The sequence below is a fragment of the Emys orbicularis genome, chromosome 4 (genome assembly GCF_028017835.1).
Source record: "Emys orbicularis isolate rEmyOrb1 chromosome 4, rEmyOrb1.hap1, whole genome shotgun sequence".
In the NCBI taxonomy this organism is placed as follows: domain Eukaryota; kingdom Metazoa; phylum Chordata; order Testudines; family Emydidae; genus Emys; species Emys orbicularis.
In genome coordinates, this window is record NC_088686.1 from 145,538,882 (window position 1) to 145,561,625 (window position 22,744).

The window sequence follows — 22,744 nt, forward strand, 5'->3', positions numbered from 1 at the left end:
TCTTCGTAGTAGCGTTGGATGAGGTAGCTTTGTGTTGCTGTCAAATTGAGAGAATCTCATCCTCTGCAAGGGATAATGAACTAGTAGTAAAGACAGAAGGGACCAGCTCCTCAGTTGGTATAAACTCATGTAGCTCCCCTGAAATCAATGATTCTGCATAATTACCCCAGCTGAGAATTTGGACCAGGACCAGGGATCAGTGTTTGTAAAGCAGATTGAGACACTTGATGGAAAGTGTAATCATAGGATGGGCGAGGGGAAATGAGAGAATATAAATTTCAATACTAGCAGGACAACAAAAAGCAAGAATACAGTAGAGTTGGATCTTGGGAATTGAGAGCTGAGGAACGAGAGGGAGAGTAGTGTTGATTGTGTCTGCACTCTTCATTTAGTGGATCTGTTGCCCTTGACCAAAGAAAAGGGTCATAAGACATAAACCCACTAAGTATGAGTAGCAATGTTAACATTTTATCACTTGGACATATGGACACCCTCAGTAAAATTTAGGGTTTTTTGTCTGAAGTGAAATTGTCATTGGTCTACTTAGAGTGTCACAAATAGCATGGTTGCGGTAAACCTACAGGAATTTCTTCTTTAACCTTGCTATTTCTTGGACTCGTGAAATATGAGTGCAATTAAGTATAGTGTTATCTGTTTAGTTACTTAGTTGAAGGCTCATTTGATATATGTGTAAAACATGATTTTTTCCTTGTCTAGCTCCTAGGCAGCCGTTGTAGAAATAAATGTTAAAATTAGGTCGGGGGAGGAGAAGGGATGCAGAATTGCAGCCACCATTTATTTAGAAAATGTAAAGAGATGCTATTCACATGTTTCAGGGCTTAATTTTTTCTTATCCATTTTCAGTGGTCAAGTGCAGTAATGTAGAAGTTGAAAATGGGAGAAAACTAAGTGGATTTGGTCCTTCCTATACATATCAAGACGCCATTACATTTGGATGTAATGCTGGCTACTTCTTGGTTGGCAGGAATGAGATTAAATGCCAAGCGAATAATTCATGGTCTCCTGCAATACCAACTTGTGAACAAAGTAAGTGCAAATGGGATTTGATGAGAGGTCAACTTCCCTTACACATTGCGCGCACAACATTATAAAAATCACACTTGTTCTTCCAAGACTTGGTTGGACTATAAGGTTGTTTAGAGTGAAGAAAGGAAGTGCAAATTTTAAACCTAACGGGATTTCTCCAAAGCTCCTATGGGAGTTCACCTCTACAAGCTGGTTTGGGTTTTTTGTAGGCATTCTGACACTTCAGTAGTAGCAATGGTTGCATCTATTGAGAATGACAAATACAATTGAGTATTGGTGTACTGTTGGCAGCTGAGCACATGGTGTTTAATTCTCTGGAGTGGTTTCCTGTAGATATTGAAGAGGAAAGGGGATAGCATGGATCCCTGTAGAATCTCACAGTTGAGGGCCATCCATTAGGAGGAGCAATTAGCCATCCGCAATTGAGTTTCAACCACTTGACTGAGTGATCTGCTCCTGCTATGTCCTGTAGATGGATTAGCAGTTTGCTTATGGTCCACTGTGTCAGAGGCAGCACAGAGGTCAAGTAATATGAGCAAATCTTGTCTATGTCCGTGATCACAAGAAGTTTGTCATCTCGTGCCCTTAGAACAGTCTCTGTGCTATGTCCTGGTCCAAGCCCTATTTAGGAGGCATCCCGGTCACATGCCGTTGGAACTTCCAAAACACATTTCTTCTAATTTGATTTGTGAAAATGTATTTATTTTTACTACAGTAACTCCAAGTGTATGCGGCACCCCACAGTTCTCAAATGGACAAATACTTCCATCAAAACCTCGATATGTCACTGGAGATGATGTTACCTTGACCTGTGAGGCGAATTATGTCTTGTTCGATGGTGCAAAATCAATGACTGTTCGCTGCAAAGGAAACAATGTGTGGGATCCTCCTGTACAAACTTGTCAAAGTAAGTCTAGATAAGACTGTCATGGTCCTTTCCACCGTTGCTTCACAAGCATGTGCATTAACACAGATGTTGCTTCTGCAGATTCTAGGCCCTAGGAAACATTACCATTAAACTCAAGTTTAAGATAAATAGCTTTTAATTGTCAGCCGTTAGGGTTTCTGCATTGAGGGGGGAGTTTAAGGTTTTGATTTTATCCTTCTATGTACGCAGTGATTACTGTATTATTTAAGTTATTTTGCCCAGGAATGGGATGTTGAAGAGGTTTTCAGGGTCCAGTTATGGCTTCTTGAGGATTGGGAAGCTACTATTTCTTGCAAGGGGCTTGGTAGTTATGGAAATAGTACTTCTCGGAGAGAAGCATAAGTAGTGGCCATAGTTCCCTATTGGCCTTTACTAGCCAGGAAGGCCATGGACCCATTTCACAGCTTGTCTTAAATATTTTTTAGGGTTTCTTGAGCTATGGCATATGTGATGGAGTCTGTTGACGTGGACTGCACCCTCAGCAAGTTTGCAGAATACACTAAACTGGGAGGAGTGGTAGATATGCTGGAGGGTAGGGATAGGATACAGATTAGAGGATTGGGCCAAAAGAAATCTGATGAGGTTCAACAAGGACAAGTGCAGAGTCCTGCACTTAGGACGGAAGAATCCCATGCAGTGTCACAGACTAGGACCGAGTGGCTAGGCAGCAGTTCTACAGAAAAGGACCTAGGGGTTACAGTGAATGAGAAGCTGGATATGAGTCAACAGTGCGCCCTTGTTGCCAAGCAGGCTGACTGCGTTTTGGGCTGTACAAGTAGGAGCACTGCCAGCAGATCAAGGGACATGATCATGGCTCTATTCGGCATTGGTGAGGCCTCATCTGGAGTACTGTGTCCAGTTTTGGGCCCCACACTACAAGAAGGATGTGGAAAAATTGGAAAGAGTCCAGCAGAGGGCAACAAAAATGATTAGGGGGCTAGAGCACATGTCTTATGAGGAGAGGCTGAGGGAACTGGGATTATTTAGTCTGCGGAAGAGAAGAATGAGGAGGGATTTGATAGCTGCTTTCAACTACCATAAAGGGGGTTCCAAAGAGGATGGATCTAGACTGTTCTCAGTGGTAGCTGATGACAGAACAAGAAGTAATGGTCTCAAGTTGCAGTGGGGGAGGTTTAGGTTGGATATTAGGGAAAAAGTTTTTCCCTAGGAGGGTGGTGAAACACTGGAATGGGTTGCCTCGGGAAGGGGTGGAATCTCCTTCTTTAGAGGTTCAGGTCAAGCTTGACAAAGTCCTGGCTGGGATGACTTATTTGGGGATTGGCCCTGCTTTGAGCTGGGGGTTGCACTAGATGACCTCCTGAGTTCCCTTCCAACCCTGATATTCTATGATTCTTGCTGTTGGGTTGTGGAGTGGATAATATGATTGGTCAGATGAGATGTCTTTCCCAGTTAAGCTTGGCTGATCATATATGTAACCACATCGAGTTCAAGGTTAGCTTTCAAGGCTGTAGAGTTGTCCCTTGTTTATCTGTCCTCCTCTCATTTCCTCACTCCATGCACTTCATCAATGATCAGAGGGGTAGCCGTGTTAGTCTTAAAGGTGCCACAGGACCCTCTGTTGCTTTTTACAGATTCAGACTAACAGAAGTATTGGGAGCATAAGCTTTCGTAGGTAAGAACCTCACTTGCATCTGAAGAAGTGAGGTTCTTACCCACGAAAGCTTATGCTCCCAATACTTCTGTTAGTCTTAAAGGTGCCACAGGACCCTCTGTTGCTTTCATCAGTGATGTTAGCCTTGATGCCCTGTGTGACTGCCTTTCTAGCAACTATCTGTATATCCTACCTATAGACCTCCTTCCTTCTAATATGCTTACCAGAAAATCAGGCAAGTAATCTGCTTGCTTATGTCTTTCAGAACATTAGCTCTGTGGACCACTGTCTTTGTCTTTACAGCAGAAGGGGAGAGATTAGTAGTTATTCCCTGCACTGCCCTTGTCAAAGGACAGTACATCGAGCTGTCCTGTGAAAGATAGTTGCCCAGCTTCTGGGATGCATGTCCTTGGCCGGACAAGATAAATGTTGTAGTATTGACTCATTAAATTACTTAAAATAAATCTCTTAACAAGAGTCCAGGGCATGTCATCCCTTTATTTTTACTACAGTAACTCCAAGTGTATGCAGCGCCCCAGCATTCCCAAATGGAAAAATACTTCCATCAAAACCTCAATATGTCACTGGAGATGGTATTACCTTGACCTGCGAGACAAATTATGTCTTGCTCGATGGTGAAAAATCGATGACTGTTCACTGCAAAGGAAACTATGTGTGGGATCCTCCTGTACAAACTTGCCTATGTAAGTTGAGATAAGACTGTCATGCTCCTGCTTCAGAGGCACATGCGTTAACACAGATGTTGCTTTTGCAGAGTCTAGGCATGAGGAAACTTTTACCTCTTACAAGGTAAATACAGTTTCTGTACTGAGGGTGGAGTTAACATTTGTTTTACCTTTTAAATAGGCTGAGTGACAAGTATCTTAGAGGTTCTAAAACCATGTGCTTTCGTGTCCTCTTAGATCTGAGGCAAAGGGCTTTTGTTCACAGGAGCACTGCAGATAGATAATGTCTGTTTCATCATCTGTGAAGCACCTTGATGTAGACAGGTGTGGAATAAAGGGGGGGGTTACAGATTTTTTTTTAAACTGTGTATTTAAAAGATGAAAACTATTTTAAAGGGTGGGGCATAGTACAGTCATAACTAAAGGTTTTTTTGTTTGGCTTTGTTGGTAACTATTTAGTCATCTTGCATAAAACCACATTCATGTACCAACAATTAATAGATGCCCTCAAAGTAAGTAAAATGGAATATTTAGTATGTGGGGTTTAATTTTCATTTAAGTGGAACTTTCACAGGAGCTCTGGCTCTCTGCTCCCTTTGATTTTTCAGAAAGCCCTGATGCCAAGAGCACCAAAGAATGCACTCCCCAGAAGGGAGTGCTGCAGTCTTCATATTGGAGGGGAATAAACTTTTAATAAAGCTCCTTAAGTGACATGACAAACAGCTTTAATGCTTTTTGAGCCTTTTTCTGTCCTAATACTTTCTCTATTGATGGAGATTAGCTCCACACTGTATGAGGGGCTTGCAGACTGTTGGTTGGATGGCTATTTTAACTCTTCCAGTGCTGCTCATTAGCTCATCTGTTAGGATAAGCATTGTATAAATGCCTATAAATAAACAATAGTAAATCACTGGAAATAAACAGGTCATGAGACTGTAAGATTCCTGTCTACATAATGTGGCTGTTTTCCACTCCTTTAGTAAACCAATGCAAAGTAGACAAACATGAACAATGTTGAGTAAGTTATGGAACAGGTACTCTGAAATGTGTTTAGTTCTTACACCATATTGGAGCTTTCTGCTACTTTTAAGACGTGTTTGGTATGTATTTTAAAATGCATGTGAATGGAAATATTTTTAAAATGGGATGCCTAATCTCATTTGCACTTGGGTTTTGTATTACTTTGTTTTAACAAGTGTTTTTTCACATTTTTATCTTCAGATGTTTGTCCAGACCTGGTCATCCCTCATAGAAATGTAAAGTCTGGAGCGAAACATCACTATGTTGTTGGCGATAATGTTACAATTGAATGTTCTACATTATACACTGTGCATGGTGAACCGAATATTCGGTGCACTGATGAATTTCAGTGGAAGCCTGCAATTCCAGAATGTAGACTAAGTAAGTATAAATGTGAAATTCTAAAAAACATTGTAAAAAAGAAAAAAAAATTATATTCCATATTGTGACACCCGAATGCTATCTGGGATTCAGGAAGTTGTCACTTGGGGACACATTTTCCCATTTAAGGGGAGTTGTGAATGCACATTGTTTAAAGAGTTTTGGGGTGAGACCTGGCTAATCCCTTTCTATTTGAGAGATTTTATTATATAAATTAGCCTTGTATTAGATTTTATTTTTATCTAGACACAGTACCTGAAGACTATTCAGTATGTCTTATCTTTTTAATTCCTTCTTGTCCTAATTTAACACTCTTGCTGGATTTTCTTGGAGATAATCCAGTAGAGATTAATACATATACACCTGCTTGTAGGCTTGTATAATTACCATCCATGCTGTTAAATTGAATTCACCTTTTGTTTTTTCTAGGTTTGTACATCAAAATTATTATTGGAGGTAAGTACCTTATTAACACCAACCGAGATGCAGTGACGCTTGTTTTATTTCATGTAACTCCCAAATCAGGCCCTCCCACTACTACAGCTTCTAGCTCAGGGACCCTACAAACAGGAGCCAAGGTCTGCACCATCTCAACTCTTGCTGCCATTTCCATCGGCTGCTTCCTACACTGCCCTCTGCTGGCTTTCTTCTCCCCACCCTTCTGGGTAAATCCCTCCCTCAGGGTCAGGGCCTAGGTCTTGGGCTTCTACTTCCCTGAGTTTCCACCTTCTGTCATCACTAAACTCAGACAATGACTGCAAACTTCCACATTACAGCCCTTTGCTCACCCTTCCGGGTTTTATACAAGCCCCACCTACTCCTGCCCAGATGGGCACTATCTTCAACTAGTGCTTGTCAATCAAGTCCCATGCAGCCTATCAGGTTAATTAGTCCCTTCTGAGCTACCTTAACCCCTTCATGGGTGGTTATCTTTGATAAGGTGTTCACAGCACTTCTTAAAAAGAGAGAATGCCAGTGAACTTCCTGTAATGCAATGGGTGCAGCTGCTTTACCAGTTTGGGTCTCTGCTTTTTCTTCTCCTGAGATGATCCATTCAGTAGCCTAGTGTGCTTTTGTGCACTAAGTGAGTATTTAATACTTTTGATTAAAGATTCAGAGGTGGGGGAGATTGTATTGTGGTTGAACACCGTATGTTGCTAAAAAAGCATCATGAACTTCATTTCTAAACCTGTGAAACTTGTTAATTGTGGGGGTGTTCTTGGGCTAACAGTGACTTGTCACTCAATTAATTTTTTTTTCCTTTCAAGTAATTGTAATCGCTGTAGTGATACTGATGGCTACTTGCATCTATAAGAGATATTTTTCACAAAAAGGGTAAGTCTACACCTGTTCCTTGTATTTGTTTGTCAGCTTCCTAATACCTTTTCTTTTTTGCATGAGCAAGTACTGTAGCTTCTTGAGCTTTCGTTAGCCTTTGTATTCACTAACATGAAAGATTCTAGCTTTTCATCTACTGTTATAAATGGTCAGTGTTTACCCACATAAAAAGCTGTGAATTAACCTTAAGGATCAGAGCCAATTGAGAATAGGTTAAAGACTGCCTTACTATATGGGAAAATATGTGCATTTAAGTTCATAATGCCACTACATAAATCCATGGTGCATCCTTCAAGGTGTGGGTGTATGCAATTCTGGTCACCCATCTCAAAAAAGATTTACCATTTTAAATAACTATAGAGAAGGGCAACAAAGGATGATGAGGGGCATGTGACAGCTTCTGTATGAGGAGAGATTAAAAAGACAGGGACTGTTCAGCTTGGAAAGGACCCAACTGGGGGTGGGGGAATATGATGTACAAAATCATGACTACTTATGTGAAGGGGTAAACACTTTCTCCTAACACAAGTACTAGGAGTCACCTGATGAAATTAATAGGCAGCAGGTTGAAAACTAGTAAGGGAATACAGCACACAATCTATGGAACTTGTTGCCAGGGGATGTCATGAAGGCCAAAAGTATAACTGGGTTCAAGAAAGAATTAAATAAGTTCATGGAGATGTCCATCAATGGCTATTAGCCACAATGGTCAGGGACACAATTCCATGCTCTGGGTGTCCCTAAACTTTCAACTGCCAGAGGCTGGGACTGAACAACAGGGGGTGGATCACTCTATTAAATTGCCCTGGTCTGTTCATTCCCCCTGAAGCATTTGGTACTGGCCACTGTCAGACAGGATACTGCACTAGATGGACCATTGGTCCGACTAAATATGGCCATTCCAAGGTAGGCTTAGTTCTGACACAGGACTTTCTTGTGGAAGGAATATGCCTATGCCCTGCTCAGAAGCACACCTGTTTTTTCCCCCAGTGATTTAGATGGTAGAACACCCTTGTGCCATCCTCATTAGTTTTTGTTACTTTGCTGCCTCCAGGGCAGCTGACATCAGTAGGGAAGAATCTGTAGGACACTGCTTGTCTTTTCAAAATATTTTATTTTTCATGTTTGTCTATTCCTCAAAAGTATCTTTCATCTCATCAAGAAGCCTTTTGAATAAATGTTTAACAGGTAAATTAAATCCCCCTACACACCCACAGCACAAGGGAAAGAGCATGCACTTATGAATTGTATAAAATAAAAATAGAACATTACATACAATACTTTCATATAATACAAAATAGTAGGTAGTATAGAAAAACAAGATGTATTTATTGGGTAGTTTAAAAATTTAAATACTACACAAGTGTTTATACAAATGAAATGTCAGATTTCTAGCAAACCTGTATAGTGACAGAAGTAATTTTTTAAATTTAAAAAAAGAAAATAGTGAACATTAGAACCTGACCTTGTTCTGAGAACAGTGGACCCTGCATCCATGTAGTTCTCAGGCGAGGACTGGAGCCTAACTTCTTAATTCATAAGTTGTTTCCTCTTTGTAATACCTTGCATACATTTTTCATGAGGTCCACTTTCTAGGACAAGTTGTCGTTTTTTTGTTTGTTTGTTTGTTTTGTTTACTATGGTAATAAGCATTTGTTAGAATCTTGTGGGGGGGGAGGGGGTTGGGGACACAGAACATACTTTCAAAAATATTTAGTGTAGAGAAATTCAGAGGTATGTAAAGAACAAAATATAGGGCTCATTTCACCTGCTTAAAGTTGGGCATGTGTTAAAGGTAAATTCTGAAGTCAACCATACTATTCAGCAAAGCACTTAAGTGCTTTGCTGGATCCAGGGCATTAGCGCACCATGTGGTTTTTTTCATTAAATATGCTCCATGAACTTCTGACACTTTTTTAATGCAAGATCCAGGTTAATATTTAACAAATCAAAATGAGTTTATGCCCCCACTTGTCTTTTGTGTGTGTGTGTGTGTGTGTGTGTGTGTGTTTTGGGGGGGGTGAGGGGGGGGATTTTAAAACAGACCATTCAACAGACTGTTTTGGCTCCAATATTTGATATAGACGAGCTTATTTTGGAAATCACAGCAGGCACCAAACTCTGTATTCAGTTTCTAAACTTCTTAAGGCTCCCATAAAAATAAATAATCTCACCACCTATTTCCCTCTTTCCTCCACTCCCTTGGGCTTAACTCACCATGCATAGAGAATATTAATCAATTAGACTTTCCCCCCCTCCTCTGCTGTTCAGCTCATACCAAACCGATGAAAACTGCAAAGAAGCATGCATTTTAAATACTAAAGTACCAGATGAAAGTGAAGCATCTGCAGTAAAGAATTAATTGAAACATTAAAAGGTATATTTTGTTTAAATTTCCTTTCCACTTGAAAATGTCCAAATTAGATGGCTTATTCATATTTCCAAGGGAAATGTGGTCTTCACCTAATACATAGCAGTTACATACCACAAGTTATTTTCATAGGTCTTTCTGTATGGTATGTGTTGTGGTGGTTTTTTTTTTTTTTTTTTTGGTGGACTAATTCATTCTCATGTGTTATCTCCTTTGATAAAGGAGAAATATTGTCACTTAAAACCAAATTGCATCTGATAAGGACCACTGTACATCACCAGGTTTGAAGTGTTTTTTAAAGGCATGCATGAAATATTTCAGACTTTAAAATGAAAGTATTAGTGGCTTAAGTTTTTCAGTAATTTTATTTTCATAAAATACTCATAGACTCATAGACTCATAGACTTTAAGGTCAGAAGGGACCAATATGGTCATCTAGTCTGACCTCCCGCATGATGCAGGCCACAAAAGCTGACTCACCCACAACAGAATCTTCCAGCCTGCGACCCCTGCCCTATGCTGCGGAGGAAGGCGGAGGAAGTAATCATAGCAATGTAGGGCTGGATGAGACTGCAAGAGGTCATCTAGTCCAGCCCCCTCACCGAGGCAGGACCAAGTACACCTAGACCATCCTTGACAGTTTTTGTCCTATCTGTTCTTAAAAGCCTCTAATGATGGGGGTTCCACAACTTCCCTTGGAAGCCTATTCTAGTGCTTAACTATCCTTATAGTTAGAAAGTTTTCTTAATAGCCAATCTAAATCTTTCTTGGTACAAATTAAACCCATGTTCTCCATGTCCACTGAAGGTGGACAAGTAGTAAAGTGATTACGTTTAATACTATTTGGGTTTTTTTGTTTCAAAGAGGACGGTAAACTACTAAAAATAGAAAGTTTTTTTAAAAAAGTTTTGGCTTGGTAAGGAAACTGTTTCTATGCTTGTTGCATTTAAATTAAGATGGCTAAGAGCAGCATTTTTCCTTTGGCTTAATACAGCTTTGAAACTTTACTATGCAAATGTTCAGTTTATTTGAGTCATCTCGATTATCCCTTCAAAAGCTTTTTTTCTCCTGCTGCTGATAGCTCATCTCAATTGATTGGCCTCTTACAGTTGGTATGGCTACTTCCACCTTGATATTTATACATACAGAGAACATGACCTCTTTCTGTGTGTTCCATTCTATGCATCCGAAGAAGTGGGCTGTAGCCCACGAAAGCTTATGCTCAAATAAATTTGTTAGTCTCTAAGGTGCCACAAGTACTAATGTTCAGTTGAAAACATTATGGTTCTTTCTAAAGTTTACAGAGTTAAACATTTCAGTTATGAACAACCTCCATTCCCAAGTTGCTCATAACTGAGGTTCTACTGTACTTTATACAGGACCACGAGGTTTTGTATCAATTAATTAGCAACAATTGTGGTGGTTATTACACCTCAGTTGAGTCAAAATGTTTATTTCAAAATCGTCAGTTATATTTCAAACATCGTATCAGAACAAGGGACCAAGCTGCCGCTTTTCACTGTGCTCAGTGATGACACAGTTCTGGCAGTGTTTTTAACACTCTACATTTTACATGCAGAGATAACAAAACAGTCCTTTGAAACCACGGTTTCCCTTTACCACCTTCTTCTTGGAAGCCATACTGTAGGATTTGAGACTGGGATAATGGATTGGAGATCTAACATCTCAATCCTGGCTGCTTCTAAAAGGTTTATTGGAAGGACATTTCTGTATTGTAACTTTGCTAAATTTTAGGTATCTAAAGAGTTTCAGTTAAAAAAATTAAGGTTAGTTTCAGTTGGACAGTCTGGGCTACACATTACATCCCTATGTACCATTGTAGGACAGTCTTTGACTACTTTAGAATGGTGTTTCTCATTAAGACTGTAGATTAGCTTGTGCCTCTCCTCTTGTGGGAAGGAAGGTGCTCTGGTCATCGTTTGTTGTGACAAATCTAGAAATAGGTAGTCGTCCTTTCTGTATCTCCTGGGCAGGACACGGTGATCTGAAGTAACAGCAATAAGAGGTGTTTACAGTGGTAACTTACGAATTCCAGTTTGCAGTTGCCAGGAACTCCCCATGGGAGTTGGGAACCTAGAGCAATAACACTTCTTGGCAGTTATTCTAACCTTCTCCCCCCACAAAAAAGTAGATGGAAAGGATCATTAACGTTTGGTCTGAAAGTCTCAGCTTCGTTTAATAATCCTTTAATTTTTAGATATATTCTAAATACTGACACAATCCATTGTAGGTACACACTGGGGTTTAAATCCTCACGTGTTGGGATGCTAACCATAATGTCATTGGACCACAAAAAAGAGAATTTTGCTCAAAACTGTGTTTTTTAGGGCAGCTTTTGGTTCTTAATTTTTGCCACTGGTTCACATGCCTCCAACAGTCTTAAATATGCTTAAGGAAGTGACTTCTCAGGAGCATGGGATTCCTAGCTAATTGTAAAATAAACAGCGTTAAATTCTTAGTGTTTTTGCAGTTACCAACATTGTGACAATCTCTTCAGCAACCAAAATAATCCATATAACAAATGCATTTCAGGAGAGCAGAAATGCAGGATGTTGTCATTAGCAGTTATCAAGCTGCTCAAGTTTAAAAAAAATAAAGAAAACACCCAAAGTCATAAGAGCCTATTTACATTTTAACTTTTTATAAGTGTACCAGCAGCCCGTATGTCTCTGAAGTAATAGAAAAGCTGAGTTGAACAATATCACCAGTTTTGTCGTTACAAAGGAAGAAATATTCGTTTTAATTGGTAATTTAGCATAAGATTTGTCATACAATCTAAATTCTAATTGTTGTTTTTGCAGGAAAGATGTCTCCACTTCACCTACTGCTCAATACACCTCATGTAAAACCTGATTGGTGGGGAAGGGGCAGTGGTGAAAGAATGAAGCGAAAGGACTGCATTTGCACTATATTTCTGTAGTGGAATATTTAGCCCCTACTTTCACCGGAATTGAAGATGCTTTCATCTAGATTTTCTTCTCCTTTTGTGATTGACTGCTATTGGCATCTACTGCATCTTTACCAAGGCAGAAAGCCAGAACATATACCAATGCCATCCCTTTTAGCTCACTTGTCTGTGTGCGAAATTAACTTATAAAAAGCTTCCTGTGTCTCACAGCAGCCTTGCAGCATCCTCCTGCGTCCAGAAGAGACTATGCACTGAGAGTGTGCTTGGTAGGTTCTTCATACGATTCATATCGCATGAGTGGCCATATTGTTTAAATTATCTAAGTACCTCTATTTTAGGAAGGTGACTGTGCCTATTGAGAGAGATGGTGCTTAAGTTATGAAAATTAACTTAAGTTTTGCACATTAGTTTTCATATTTCGTACTTGCAAATAACGGGAATAAACTTCTCTTGCTGTCCACTGCTTTTGGATATACTGTGCGTCTAAATCAGGTTTTTGTGTAACCTTCCTGTTAAGGCAATTACTTGGTCTTGGTGTGCAACACGGGGGAGCCTGGGTAGTAATTCAGTCCCAGTTAAGACTGCAAAGGACCTCCTTGAATGGGGAATCAAAAGCATGACCACATCAGAAACATCCTGTTGCCACTCAGATTTGCTAGATAATGAAGGTTTCCCACTGGAAGTGATGGAAGATACTTGATTGAACAAAGTGCTGGCAAATCCACCTCAAGATTGTATTTATATTGCAATTAAAAAGAGTGTAAGTTGAATGAGGAAACACTTTTGCTGAAGGACCAGCCAACACTTGTCAGCTGAAACAGCCCCCAAAAAAATTACATTAGGGATCTTGGATGGGAGGTTTCCGACTGGAATTGAGTTCTTGGGGCATCTCTGAAATCATATACTTAAATCTGTTTTTCTTCCCAGAGAATTGGCTGCTGAGTTCAATCCAAGCTTTATGACTTGAAATGTATAATATTATGAAAATTGTCATGATCGATCTCATAGCAACGTGTGCCTAAGCTAATAAACCTTTTCTCTTACCACAGACCATGTAGGCAGTTCTGTTATAGGTTCACTTTCCCACAGAAGGAAGTGGGTGCGATTTAATTTTTTTATTTCAGATGTTCATTGCTCTGTGTGATATGGATGTATATATTTGTATTAGTACTTTATTACTGTGTTTGAATAAATAAGATCTCATCGCACTATCTAACATTTCTGATAAAAAATGTTAGCTAGACTGTGGGAGGGCTAGATTCACAAACTTTTTGGGGCTAAGAAAATCACTGGAATTCACAAAGTCTAGGCAGGCTGTGCAATGAATGGGAAGATTCAGAAACCAGTATGTTTAAGATGCTCCTTGTATAAGCCAAGAGGTAGGTGCTAAGCTCTACCCCTCTCTGAGAGTGGCACCTCCGTGCTGCGAATCTTGTGGGGTGAAGTACCTACACTGTTTTTGCAGGAAGCGGGGGTGGGGGCAGGGTTGCTCAAGCTTGCATGCACTCACTCAGCATTTATCCATCATGCAACAGCTTCTATGTTGATCCAGCAAGAAGGAGCAAGCAAGTATGAGTGACTCAGTAACCTAATGATTAGCGCATGCACCTAGGAGCTGGACATCTGCTCCAGTGACTTTTTTAAAAATTATTCGCAGTGGAACAGTTTCAACTGGATATACTGAGAGAATCCTACATCAGCCTAGGGCACTCACTGAGCAATGGCAGATCCCTGTTCAAATCCCTTCTCCCCTTCAGGTGGAGAGGGGACTTGAACCATGGGTCTCCTTCTAACTTTTAGCCCAGTGAATAGGGTAATCTGTGCCCTCTGGTCATTTTGTGTAAGCTCATCTCTAGGGGCCTGATCCAGCAGGCAAGGTTTGAGCATGCTTACCAGATAGGACCCCACAGATGAGTGAGAGGACCATCTACCTTTTCCTGGTTGATGCACTGTTCTGGGGCTTCAGCTTTAGTTGCCCTACATCCTTTTGTGAATCTAACCCAAAATGTCAACTACTAGTCTTTTTGCTTATCAAAATAGCTTTAACAGCTAGGACCCTGCTCCTGCAAAGACTTACTGTGAATAGTCCCACTATATATGTACAAGAAAACATTGTTATAGACTGGGGGTCTAGTGGGGTGGAATTGCTTTCTAAGTACAGGGTATATTAGAAATGCCTATATCAATCATTGGATTGTTTTATAGTGCCTTTCACTGTTAAGGGGGCAGGGGAGAGCTATTTAAAATGCTAGTGTGATTTTAACCATCTTCCTTATTTAGTACTATTCAGTTTATGAACACAAGGATTTGTCTTAATGTAAAGTCTAGTATCCACTTGTATTATTACTAATAAAGAAAAGTGATTTTTTTAAGTGAAGTGTGACTGTCACTCAAATTCTCCTTTGATTTTGAATAAGCAGTATGCCATGTGACAACTAGTCTGACTTATTTCAGAAAGATGTCAGATTTTGCAATTTCACTCAATTTTATTTTTTTTAAAATGAAAAAAGGTATGTGATCTAGTTTTTCATCAGTCATTTTGCTGGAGAAAAAATACTGTTTTGGGTTGTCCTGAATCAAAATGAGTTACTTGCACAGCTCTACTCCATACATATTTTATACTATGCTCTTACTGGGTTGCAAAGTATCACCATCCAACAGGTAGATTAGATTGACTATTACTTAATACTTGCAATAACTTGTGTTTAAAACTGCATGAACAGCTGTAGAACTATATTCAGATATAAATGTAACTGTCCATTATTAAAGATGCTGGAAACTGGATGGGGGCAGTGAAAAGAAACCATGCTTGCACCTGTCAGTCTTTACCTGAGCCAGAGGCCAATACCATCTTGATTTAAAGAAAAACTAAATCAAAGTAGGTCACCCAGCTTTGAAAGACAAATGACTTACATTCTGCAGACCAATAAAACAGCTAACAAGAAGGTAGGTATTTTTTTTTATTTTATAATATACACAGCTGCACCTCCTTGTCCACTGAACAGGAAGAATCTGCACTACTGTGTGTGTGAACCAAACACAGGACCCTTCACTGAAACTATTCCTACCAGTTTAACAGAATACAAGCACAACTATTACATTAATACACATACTTACAGAGCAAGATGATACTTTTGCTGACAGCATTTTGGGATCCCCATGATGTGAATATAGGTGGTTGTGGAGAGGGGAAAAACTGAGTTTCCATTAGTGTTGCTTTTCCCCCTACATCATAACCGATTTCAAATGGTGCTAGACAAAAACTGAAACTCTGAACACCAAGAGAGATCGGTCAGCCTGTGTAAGAGACATTTTTCCAGCTCAAAGAAGGGGGGTCGTCTAGGTCACAGCCACAGGTCCGTTTGAGAAAAAACTGCTGTACCAATGGTTTGACTGGATGCTTCTGGACATGCCACAAAAGCCTCTGAAAAATAGTTTGAAGAAACTAGCCGGACTCCCTTAGAACTCAGTATCTTCAGTGGTCTGCATTAAATACTGGAGGGTTATGGCTTTACTTGTCACAGGAGCTATTGGAAATAAGTAATCCTTGAATTTTTGTTTTTTAAACAGTAACATCTTTTCTCAAGAAAACAGCTTGATATTCAGTACATGAGCTTCCACCACCTACTGGTAAGAGAAGGGGTTAGAATTTCAGAGGTGCTGAGTACCTGCAGCTCCTACTGACTTTGAAAAACAGGCCCTAAAATGAATGCCATGATTTATTATGGCACTAATGGATATATGAAGTTACCCATCATATCAGTCACTTAAACTTCCCATAATCTAGATACAGTACTAATCGCTCTTCAGTATTCACAACCTGCTAAATAAGTGTTTTCACTATGGACATTTTTGAAGGATGAGGATCCACAAAGGTAACTTAACTCCTATTGAAATCAGTAAGTGCTTAAGGATGAGCATAATGGGTTGGATCCACACAGGTACTTAATTGGGTAAAAATACATTCTAAAGAAGTTCTTCCTTGCAACTACCCTAAATGTGACTGTTTTACAAATCCAACAGATAACCAAACTGACACACACAAAGGATGCTTCAAAACTTGCCACTCAGGCTATTTACCAGGCTAAAACTAACCTGAACAGTTGACCCATTTGATGAAGTTAGCAAGCTGCTTCTTGGATCTTCTTTTCCCATGCTGCAATTCTTGCTCCTAGAACACTGATTTCAAATGGTGCTAGATACAAAGATGGGAAAATCTAAGCCACCATGTGAAACCAGCTTCCAGAAGAAGACCTCTCTGCATGGCCACCATCTAAGACAGAAAAACAGCCTTCAAAGTCTACAAAAAAAAAAAAGCTGTTTTTTTTAAAATTACAGCAGTCGATACGCCACAGCTGTGGGAGCAAACTACGGCAAGTGCTGACAAACTTTAGTCTTTAGATAATATCATATAGAATGTCAGACTTTATCGGGGGTAGAGGTGTACTTAGCATTAGTCATATATAGATATATAAACACGAATTCGGATATAACACGGTAAAGCGGGGCTGCGCACTCCGGCAGATCAAAGCAAGTTTGATATAACTCAGTTTCACCTATAATGCAGTAAGATTTTTTGGCTCCCAAAGACAGCGTTATATCGGGGTAGAGGTGTATTATCAAAATGGTAAGATACCTGGTTTAAGAAAATCAAAGTGGAATTATAGCAAATACAGTAACTCCTCGCTTAACATTGTTTCAATCTTGCGTCCCTGCTCCATTACAGAACATGCTCCATTTAAAGTTGTGCAATGCTTCGCTATAACATCGGTTAGCTGCCTGCTTTGTCCACAGCTGGCAGCCCTCCTACGCACCTGCCTCCTGCCCGGGGCAATCAGCTGGTTTGCCGCTGGCAGGAGAGAGGACCAAGAATGCGGTGTGCAGAGTAAAGGGGGTGGGAGAGAGACGAGGCGGGTTAAGGTTGACTTGCAAATCCTGACGGAACGCAGCTCCCAAGTGCTTGGGGGAGTTGGTCATGTAATGTCTTGCTATAAAGAAATTTACCAAGAATAAAAAAAGGAAAGCAAAACAACAATCTCTAGATGTGTTTTTTTCGAGTTCAGAAAGTTCAGCAAGAGGAGCAGCCGGACAATCCACTCTGACTCCACCACTTCAACCAAGCTTCATACTCGCAATGATGATTGTAGTATTGAATTGTTTTAAACAAGCAATTTAATACAGGTATAAGTTTTAAATTTATATAATGCCTTTTGTCTGGCAAAAAAAAAAAAATTTCCCTGGAAGCTAACCCCCCTATTTGCATTAATTCTTATGGGGAAATTGTATTCACTTAACGTTGTTTCGCTTAAAGTTGCATTTTTCAGGAACATAATGCTGTAGTTATCCATTTAAGTGCGGAGTTAACATATATAGTAAGTACAGTAAGTAGTTAAAGAAAATGAATAGCATGGCAAGCTAATATCACAGTCATGCAATGTAAATATCCACACTTCTTTTAGTCTAAATGTTGATACAGGATTCTTGTTCCATATTGAGCTGAGGCATTCAAACCCCTCCATTGCCTTTGTCCCTTATTTCAGGCTGAGGCTTGGTCTACACCTAATGCTTAGGCCAACCTAGGTACATCACTCAAGGGTGTGAAAAATCCACACCCCTGAGAGAGACAGTTAAGCCAACCAAAGACTCACTATGGACAACAAAGGGGGTGGATATGCTACAGAGACTGAAGGATTTCATCCTCTAGTAAGTGTTTACCCAGCACGTGGCAGCTAGCCTTCTGAAGTGTAAACAGACTCAGTCTCATTCACGTATCCAGATGTGTGTACAGCCACACCATCTTCCTTTCAATAATAGTGAAAATAGGCCTATATTTTTTTACTTGTGATTACACCTGTCACAGGATTTTTTTTTTTAAACCAACGTACTTATGCATCAAGCATGTCTGTATTTATATGTAGCTTTTGTAAAGACAGAGCCGTAGGTTTTTACCAGTTCTGCATGTGAGATTTGCCATGAATGCAAATCTGTTTTTAAAGAAGAAAGCATAGGTACAGGAAGTACATCTGTCCATCTGATCTTGCTGGCTAGAGGTCTGCAGTTCCAAGGACTGACCTTCTGGGGGCGGAAAACAGCTTTGCAGTCTTCAAAAAAGATGAACAGGATTTCATGGGAACAATGCTCCATACCAGAAAAATAATTAAGGGCTATGAGAAGAGTACTGAAAGTTCATAGAGTCTAGGACTGGAAGGGACCTCGAGAGGTCATCGAGTCCAGTCCCCTGTCCTCATGGCAGGACCAAATACTGTCTAGACCATCCCTGATGGAGATTCCACAGAGTAGGTTAGATAAATGTCTGTCTCTGGAGATATTTAAACCTCCTTAGGCAATTTATTCCAGTGTTTAACTACCCTGACAATTAGGAACGTTTTCCTAATGTCCAACCTAAACCTCCCTTGCTGCAGTTTAAGCCCATTGCTTCTTGTTCCATCCTTAGAGGCGAAGGTGAACAAGTTTTCTCCCTCCTCAATACCTGAAAACTGCTATCATGTCCCCTCTCAGTCTTCTCTTTTCCAAACTAAACAAACCCAATTCTTTCAGCCTTCCTTCATAGGTCATGTTCTCAAGACCTTTAATCATTCTTGTTGCTCTTCTCTGGACCCTCTCCACATCTTTCTTGAAATGCGGTGCCCAGAACTGGACACAATACTCCAGTTGAGGCCTAACCAGCGCAGAGTAGAGCGGAAGAATGACTTCTCGTGTCTTGCTCACAACACGCCTGTTAATGCATCCCAGAATCATGTTTGCTTTTTTTGCAACAGCATCACACTGTTGACTCATATTTAGCTTGTGGTCCACTATAACCCCTTGATCCCTTTCTGCTGTACTCCTTCCTAGACAGTCTCTTCCCATTCTGTATGTGTGAAATTGATTGTTCCTTCCTAAGTGGAGCACTTTGCATTTGTCTTTGTTAAACTTCATCCTGTTTACCTCAGACCATTTCTCCAATTTGTCCAGATCATTTTGAATTATGACCCTGTCCTCCAAAGCAGTTGCAATCCCTCCCAGTTTGGTATCTTTCTATGCCAATAGCTAAGTCGTTGATGAAGATATTGAACAGAGCCGGTCCCAAAACAGACCCCTGCGGAACCCCACTTGTTATGCCTTTCCAGCAGGATTGGGAACCATTAACAACAACTCTCTGAGTACGGTTATCCAGCCAGTTATGCACCCACCTTATAGTAGCCCCATCTAAATTGTATTTGCCTAGTATATCGATAAGAATATCATGCGAGACCGTATCAAATGCCTTACTAAAGTCTAGGTGTACCACATCCACCGCTTCTCCCTTATCCACAAGACTCGTTATCCTATCAAAGAAAGCTATCAGATTGGTTTGACATGATTTGTTCTTTGCAAATCCATGCTGGCTATTCCCTATCACCTTACCACCTTCCAAGTGTTTGCAGATGATTTCCTTAATTACTTGCTCCATTATCTTCCCTGGCACAGAAGTTAAAAACGACCCAGGAAACTACAGACCAGTTATAGATGGGCACTATATTTGCCCTTTTCCAGGCTTCTGGAATCTCTCCCGTCTCCCAAAATAGCCTATTACTAATCACTCTTTGTCCTTAATGGAAGACACCATCTTAACTACAGAACGTTAAGTCAATTTTTTTTTTTTTTTTTTTTTGCTAAAATGGTCACGGTCTCAAAATGTAGGTTCGTGAATAGGACAGCATTAAATACTCTTCTATTACTGAGCCGCTGCTTGTCCTGGAAACTGAAAAGAGCAAAACAGCATGTAAGGATCATTAGCCCAATGTGGGTAGGCTCCTATCTTTAAACCACGTTTGTAGCTGTTTAAACTGAAGACACTTCCAACTAAAAGGATTTATTATAGCGTTTGATAGGTCAGTGTGGATGGATCTGAACAATGTTCTACCATAGGCAACCGTTGATCCAGTCATGTGCCTTGATGAATCAACTTACGGCTGACAAGTCCAATGCGAGAGTGACACAGCTTGTTACAAATTTCAGATCCATGCGTTGTCTGAGTTGGAGTCCAAGATTACAGCACACTTCCTTCTTTCTCACTTTGCTTTCATCCTCTGGGTCAAAGCTGCTTCATGAGGAGCTGCACCCATTGCCAGATAGTCCCTCCAGATTGGACAGGGTTCTGCTCACTCCTCCCAGCTTTCTACGTTGATGTTGAACGACTTCACATAATTTTTGCACACATTGTGGTACCACCATAAAAGGCGACCACTATTTAGAGCCATCTCAAAACTCGCTTTACAAAATATTCTTGGGGATACGGTCTCCTCCCATTCTTGCGACATGACCGAGCCATCGCAACCTCCTCTTCTTGATAGTGGTTTCTGTGTGTCAGTCCTGCACACTCCAGTACTTCTGTGTTTGGTATTTTGTCTTCCCACTTAATTTCCAGGATCTTGTGTAGGCATCTCATGTGGAAGCTATTCAGTCTCCTGCTGTGCCTACCACATGTAGCCCACATTTCTGACAGCACACAAGTGCTCTCGTAGATTTGCATCTTCACCTCAGAGAAATGTGCATGGAATAACAGAAAACTGTTGACTAACAGCCCAAAATTCTTAACTGTTTTTCCAATCCTGTTAGCTCAGTCTGAGGGTCAAGATTCCTGCCAATCATAGCAAAAGCGGTTGACGATGCCAAGAGATTTACCCTCCAGAGTGATGTCAGGCATTGGTTCTTCCACCCTTCAGTATACGATCAGTCTTCTTGAAACTAATTGTTAAGCCGAAGAGCCGAAGCTCTTGCATAACACAGAAAATCTACCGAAGAGATTTTTCAGGGAAGATTGACTGTGGGCAACCAAGGCTGCGTCACCTGCAAACGGGAAATCTCTCAGAACCAGCTTTCTCTCCTTGGCTTTCCCTCTAAACCGAGTGATATTGAACAAGCCTCCCTCTAGTCTAGTTCGCAAATAAATGCCATCATTGCTGTCCTTAAATGCATGAAGAAGAAGGAATGATGTAGTAGATGTTAAAGAGCCCAGGGGCTAAGTAAGACGCATCCATTTCACCCCGTTGTTAATGTTAAAGGCATTTGAGTCTATGTTTTCATACACTACAGTTGCTCTCATACCTTGATGGAATGAATGATATTCTATAATTTGGGGAGGACAACCCAGTTTCTTCAGAACAATAAAAACCATTACAAAACACATTTCCAACATGGTGTGACTACTTCCACGCTGGCTAACCAAGCAAGGTTCAAGTTTTTTAAACTGGCTTTGAATAATGTTCAAAATAACACTTAGCTTTTCAGCTTGGGTACTCCTCCTAGGGCCCATCCCAAAATAACATTTCCCAGAGTTCCAAAAGTCTCCCTATTCAGTTACTTCCTATAAATTTATATTTTAAAATAGTTGCCATTATCCTACCTAATCTGCCAATATGGGTGAATCACTCCGTTTCATTTGCTAAAAGCTGAAGTAATGAAGAGCCATACATAACTGGGCCTGATTACTAAAATTATTTTGTATAATTCCATTCTTCTCCCAGTGATTTTCCAGCTGGAACTCCACCAGCCCCTTTTCAGCCATTAAAAACATCTCCTTAGTTGAGGGTTAGACCACTGAAATGCAAAATCCTGAAACTAAGATTTGTCAGTTCATTTCATCTACGTTGCAATAAAAAATAGCACCCCCTCAAGTTTCAGCAGATCACTTTTAAACACAAACCATTCACTTGGGCTTGGGAGAGAAAAGATGAACCCTTTCGTTGCTGAGTGGGACAAGCCCAAACTAGCCTAAATGCCTGCCTCTGTTAAAGACACACCTGTGCCCATTTAACACACAAAAAAAGCCCAGAAATAAACCTGAGGGAGTGGGAGATAGAGCCTTCTTTACAGCTGTCCTAGGCTGTGAAGCACACTCCTGAAAGAAATAAGAATTTCATGCTTGTCCTCTATAGATCCTTCTGTACATCTTCACTCCTCTTTGCCAAAGCATTCCCTAAAGAACCTGAGAAACAGGGGAGGAATAGATGAGGGTTAAAACATAAAACAGGAGCAGGATCAAGAAAGTGGTCTGCCGATGTAGTTCATGCTAGACTTGTTGCAGTATTATTTAGTTGCTACAGGAAGGTTTATAACATGTGATTTAGAAATCCTGATAGATGAGATTGTTTACGCTGCAGATACAATTTGAAAAGTTTGAACAGATATTACCCATGAAAACTAAAAATCTAGGGGTTATTAAATGAAAAATATAATTTTAAGAAAAGATGAATCAAACAGAGTTAAACAATGTACTTCTGATAGGCCAGGGAGACTGCTGGTATCAGGTACAACTAGGAGAGAATACACCAACTATGTCAGTAATCAGTCAGCAGGTTAACAATAGATATCTCATTCTGCTCTGCAGAAAAGTGTTCTAAGTGTAGAGTAATTTATGTAACAGATCATGAAAATTCCTGATACATTC

The 22,744-nt window shown here is 40.2% G+C and overlaps 1 protein-coding gene across 3 annotated transcripts in view; it reads left to right on the plus strand.

Moving 5' to 3' along the window:
* Positions 1-14,676, plus strand: part of LOC135877068 (complement receptor type 1-like) — a 41,251-nt gene extending 26,575 nt beyond the window's left edge. Inside the window, exons 8-15 of one of the 3 annotated variants that reach the window (XM_065402420.1) lie at positions 865-1,047; positions 1,763-1,954; positions 4,100-4,291; positions 5,495-5,674; positions 6,104-6,130; positions 6,943-7,009; positions 9,284-9,389; positions 12,206-14,676. In XM_065402420.1, the coding sequence (XP_065258492.1) occupies positions 865-1,047; positions 1,763-1,954; positions 4,100-4,291; positions 5,495-5,674; positions 6,104-6,130; positions 6,943-7,009; positions 9,284-9,374 (932 nt within the window). In that variant the 3' untranslated portion in view covers positions 9,375-9,389; positions 12,206-14,676. The remainder of the gene's footprint in view (positions 1-864; positions 1,048-1,762; positions 1,955-4,099; positions 4,292-5,494; positions 5,675-6,103; positions 6,131-6,942; positions 7,010-9,283; positions 9,390-12,205) is intronic. The other 2 variants (XM_065402421.1, XM_065402422.1) reach the window with 2 other exon arrangements.
* Positions 14,677-22,744: the final 8,068 nt, after the last annotated feature.